At 31.6% G+C, this 4,396-nt stretch overlaps 2 protein-coding genes across 5 annotated transcripts in view; one reads left to right on the top strand and one right to left on the bottom strand.

Moving 5' to 3' along the window:
• The window catches only part of LOC126908633 (aldo-keto reductase family 1 member A1-like), an 83,758-nt gene that overhangs the window by 44,995 nt on the left and 34,367 nt on the right, over positions 1-4,396 (top strand). The window lies entirely within an intron of this gene.
• Positions 256-4,390, bottom strand: LOC126908614 (uncharacterized). Of its 3 annotated transcripts, XM_050690848.1 has the most exons (3): positions 4,045-4,390; positions 3,650-3,806; positions 256-2,827 (listed from the first exon to the last, which is right to left on the bottom strand). In XM_050690848.1, the coding sequence occupies exons 2-3, from the start codon at positions 3,789-3,791 to the stop codon at positions 666-668; spliced, it is 2,304 nt and encodes a 767-aa protein (XP_050546805.1). In that variant the 5' UTR covers positions 3,792-3,806; positions 4,045-4,390; the 3' UTR covers positions 256-665. The 3 variants fall into 3 exon arrangements, with proteins under 3 accessions (XP_050546805.1, XP_050546808.1, XP_050546806.1); XM_050690851.1 differs by lacking the exon at positions 3,650-3,806; XM_050690849.1 differs by lacking the exon at positions 4,045-4,390 and having other exon boundaries at positions 3,650-3,830.

The raw sequence follows: 4,396 nt of genomic DNA on the forward strand, positions 1-4,396 counted from the left end.
ATATCGTCGGTGCACAAGAATAGTGACACAACTCAAAAAAGTAGATTTTTCAGTACAGCGGTTTTAAAATTTACCGTTTCTTGTATAGCAAACCACGATTAAGGATCGTTAAAATTTAAAAAAATTTTTTTGGAATCAATTAAACTATTTACCTCTCATCCTAACAATAACATGTTAGTTTTGATAAAACTTAGAATAAACCTCAAAATTGTTCTATTTCATCCCTCTTTTGAGTTATGACGATTTTCCTGAAAATATTATATCACCACCTAATGATATTTTATCATAATAATAGGAATAATATTAATAACAATGCCATTAATAAATTCATACAAAAACAACCCTTTATTGTACAACGGAAATAACATATAATATAAGATACACAACCTTGCTTTGGTATTTAACTTAGATCATTAAATGATCTATAAAATTATAAAATACAAAATATAACATTTTTATATTATACATTTAAAATATTCATAAAACTCACTAGAAATAAAATAATAAAAAAATAATTAGTCTTGTTCTATACTTAGGAACTTCGTAAGTATTATATAAATTAAGTAATTAAAACATAAAAATAACAGCCTTGTATTTGTTCTATACTTTAGGAACGTCATAAATTAAAATTATTATAATTATTAAGTCTTAATATTATTTAAAAATTACAAATTTTCATAAAAAAATGCAAATGATTTTGGTATTACATTTTTCTCTAGTAGCTTCAGTAGACCTGGTTTTTTAGCTGCTGCCCCTATTTTAATAGTATATAGTTGTTTTAATTCATTGCAGATAGTACTTGTGTTTTTTGATCGTCTTTCTTTCAAATGGATCTCACAAAATTCCTTTTCCGAATAAGATGTTTTAAAAAAAAATTTTTGGGGATTTTCCTTTTCAAAACGAAACATACACACACTTGTTATTTTAACGATGTCGCCATTTGAATCCTTCAGATTGGTTCCGATTAAAGATTGTTCAGCCAAATTTTTCAAATCAAAGAAGGAGTCGTAACTCATTTCATTGACCTGGTAAGGCCTTCCAGTTTTTTTTGCACCACGAATTAACGTAATGTATTGCGCTGGTATGCAAATTGGGCCTGTTTTTAAACTTTTTTTGACAGTACGTTCAATTACCGAATGGACACAGTCCCCCTCATTTTGACTATGTCCTTTGACCAAAAACTTGTGTGTTATGGAATTTATATACGAGTATTTTCCAACAGCATAGCGGTACATAGACAACATAAATCGATTTTTTTGCTGGCCACAACAGTTGTCACTGTAAAATATAATGTCTAACTTCTCACCATGCTGGACCGATTCTCTGTCCTTCAATGATTCGATGTATTTTAGGACGCAGGTTCCAATCTCATTAGCTCCGCGTTTTGCTTGTGTCTCATCCCATAAGTAGCAAAAAACATCAGGATTTTTTGATTTCAGTTCGTACAGTGTAAAATTAAATACATTAATTTTGGATACATAGTAGAAACCGGATGCCTCTCCTCGAGGACATTGAAGAACTGCCTCCAAGTCATAAACTGCCACAATCAAATTTTTATTTTCGCTATTTTTATCAACTTTTTTTTCTTCACGAGATAATTCCTTTTCTACCAGATGTCGATCGTATTTATCTTTCAGTGTATTTTTTTCCTCTTCGGGAGCATTTTGATACATTATGCAGTCTTCGCATTGATCTTTTTTTGGGCGGTGAAATCCGATATTAAATTCCGTATTGAAAATTTTTGAATACATAAGATAGTTAGCATGTGGCTCCTCATTTTGTTCACGGTAGTCCCTATGTAAGTCTGCTAGATTCTTGTCCCCTTCAATATAATATTCTCTAACGGAATCTTTTCGGCAGTAGTGGCTTTCCATCCTAGGAATGGATTGTATGTGACGACGAACTGCTTCTTTAATGCTTTCATCAATTTTTTTGTGCTTGCCATGTTTTCCTCGTTTTTCAATATCAATCATGCCGATGGTCTTATCATTGCTTTTGTTTAACACTGTTCTAATTGGCCTGTCAGATATGGAAAGTGTTGCTTTAAAAAATGTCTTGCACACTCTTATCCTCTGACCATCAACAGAAAAATAAAATGCACTGTTTCTCTGTCTATGGTTGTTCTCCCGAACATACCTATACTTCGGCTCAACTGACTCCATACTTAATAACAGAAAGTTACGTTGTCTCTGTAAATCGCCTAGTGCCCAATAATCAGTAAAAATGGTTAATCGTTGGTCTTCGGTGATTTTTGTTTTGCAATTAAGGGTGCAGCTGTCTTTGCATGGTGGCCCCATTACTTTATCTTCAACAACCTTGATTTCTTTTTTAGAATTGAGATACGTGTATTTTTTCCCATGGTTTCTGCATGCTTTCCTAATTGATTTAGTCCACAGCTCTGGTTTGGCCTTTCGTTTTTTCCCTCTTCTTTCTTCAACTTCACAGTGTGTCTCTTCGTCGGGAACTTCATCACGTGACGTCGACAATGAACTGGATTTCTCTTCACAGTGTGCCTCTTCGTCGGGAACTTCATCACTTGACGTCGACGATGAACTGGAATTCTCACCGCCATCATAGTCTGGATCTAAATCACTGTCATCTGTATAGTTATATTCTTCAGATTCATTTTCAGACATTACGCAATCACTTAGGCTGCCTTCTATGTTGTTGATAGCCTGTGTTGATGGCGTATCTGCCTCTTCAATAATGGTTATTTCATTGTACTCTAATACGGCATTATCTTCGTGATTCTGTTCAAAATATGAAGGTGGTACATTTTCTAAAGTAATGAACTCGTCAGAAGATGTAGGGTTGACAAATGCATTTTCTAATAATAAAAAAAAATACAGAAAATACAGAAATTAGAAACTAAAAAAAAAATGAGCAGGGGTTCCCTGGCGCCCGCAGGCCACACTCTTTTGTAGAATAAAAAAAAAATTAATTTTAAAATTTTCCGATGCCCGCGCGCCCTTTAAACAAAATTAAAATAAATTCCTACATCTTTTTAATGATAAAAATTACAATGCGATTTATATTAAATAGGTATATATTTTTTTTTATTCAAGATTTAAATGACTAATTACTAAATGAAAATAAAAATGACCAAGATTTGAACACCGTTAAACCGAGTATCAAATAAAAAATTACTCAGGATTGGCATTTTAAACAGGAAATGAAGTGCACAGGGTCAGCTAATTCAAAATAAATAAACAATTAATAATAATTATTATCATGATAACGAATGCTACGAAAAAAAAAATTTAAAAATTATTCATGTCCATAAATATTAGACCGCTTCAAAACCAGAGTTTACATGTCACCTTGGCTCCTAGGGGCTCAGATCGTTCATTTTATTGAGTAAAATAATCCCTCCAAATTTCAAAACGATTGTTTTATTTTTCAGCCCACGAATCAAGATTGAATTTTCCCATTTAATTAACACGTGATATTACTATTTTTGGGATTTCCATTTTTCCCTCGTGAAAAACACTCAAAATTAAAAAAAACGGTACTATGGAATTCCTTGCAAAATTTTAATACAAAACGATATGTAACACTAAAATATTAACGGTGGTCATTTTAGGGGTGGTTTGAGGGGAAAATGTCATTTTCCCCTCAAACCCTTCTATTTTAGGTTTATGATATTTACCTATAGGCAATAATTGAGACTTTTCGTCATTTTTTACTTCGTACAAAGTAGTTTTATCAACTACATCAGTAGTCAGATTGGGTTCATCTTGTTTAACCTTCACCAACTTCATAAGTAATCTCAACCTTCCAGCAGATGTCATGTTTTTTAACTTGATCTATTTATAATTAATACTAAGTTCATTCAGATGATAAAATTAAAAAGAAATTATAAATGTAATAATATCATAATATTATATTATGAATATTTAATATACCTAATAATATTATAAAGCACAAAAAATAAACTTGTTTACAGACAGAACTCCAATTATAACTGATATTATTTCAAGAAAAGTGTCACAAGTCTGAATAAGTTTATAATAGTAATGCAATTATTATAAAAATTTCTCTTACTTGTTCAACAATAGTGACCTATTTTGAATTGTGTCACTGTTCAAAGTAACGATTGTTGATAATTTTATAAAAAGTGTCACATTTAGATTTGTGTCGTTGTATTTGAAAATAAATGATGATGTCAATTTGGCGGACAGAACACAACTAGATTTGTGTCGCTTTTCAAGATTACCAACTAGCGATTATGCGATAAGGGAATAACGACACTACAGCTATCTTGTGGAGATTTTTGGAAAAATCAAAAATGTCGTTCTTGAATATGAAAATATGGGTATTTTGCAATGCATTTTCATAATAATCTCGAAAATGCCAATTTTTGAGTTGTGTCACTATTCTTGTGCACCGACGATAT

Source organism: Daktulosphaira vitifoliae, unplaced genomic scaffold (assembly GCF_025091365.1).
Source record: "Daktulosphaira vitifoliae isolate Bord-2020 unplaced genomic scaffold, ASM2509136v1 Scaffold_5, whole genome shotgun sequence".
NCBI lineage: Eukaryota > Metazoa > Arthropoda > Insecta > Hemiptera > Phylloxeridae > Daktulosphaira > Daktulosphaira vitifoliae.

Excerpts from the sequence above, each read along its gene's own strand:
- LOC126908614 (XM_050690848.1), bottom strand. The coding sequence starts at position 3,791 with ATGACATCTGCTGGAAGGTTGAGATTACTTATGAAGTTGGTGAAGGTT. Across the intron at positions 2,828-3,649 it reads GTCTCAATTATTGCCTATAG|AAAATGCATTTGTCAACCCT; the intron begins GTAAATATCATA and ends TTTTATTATTAG.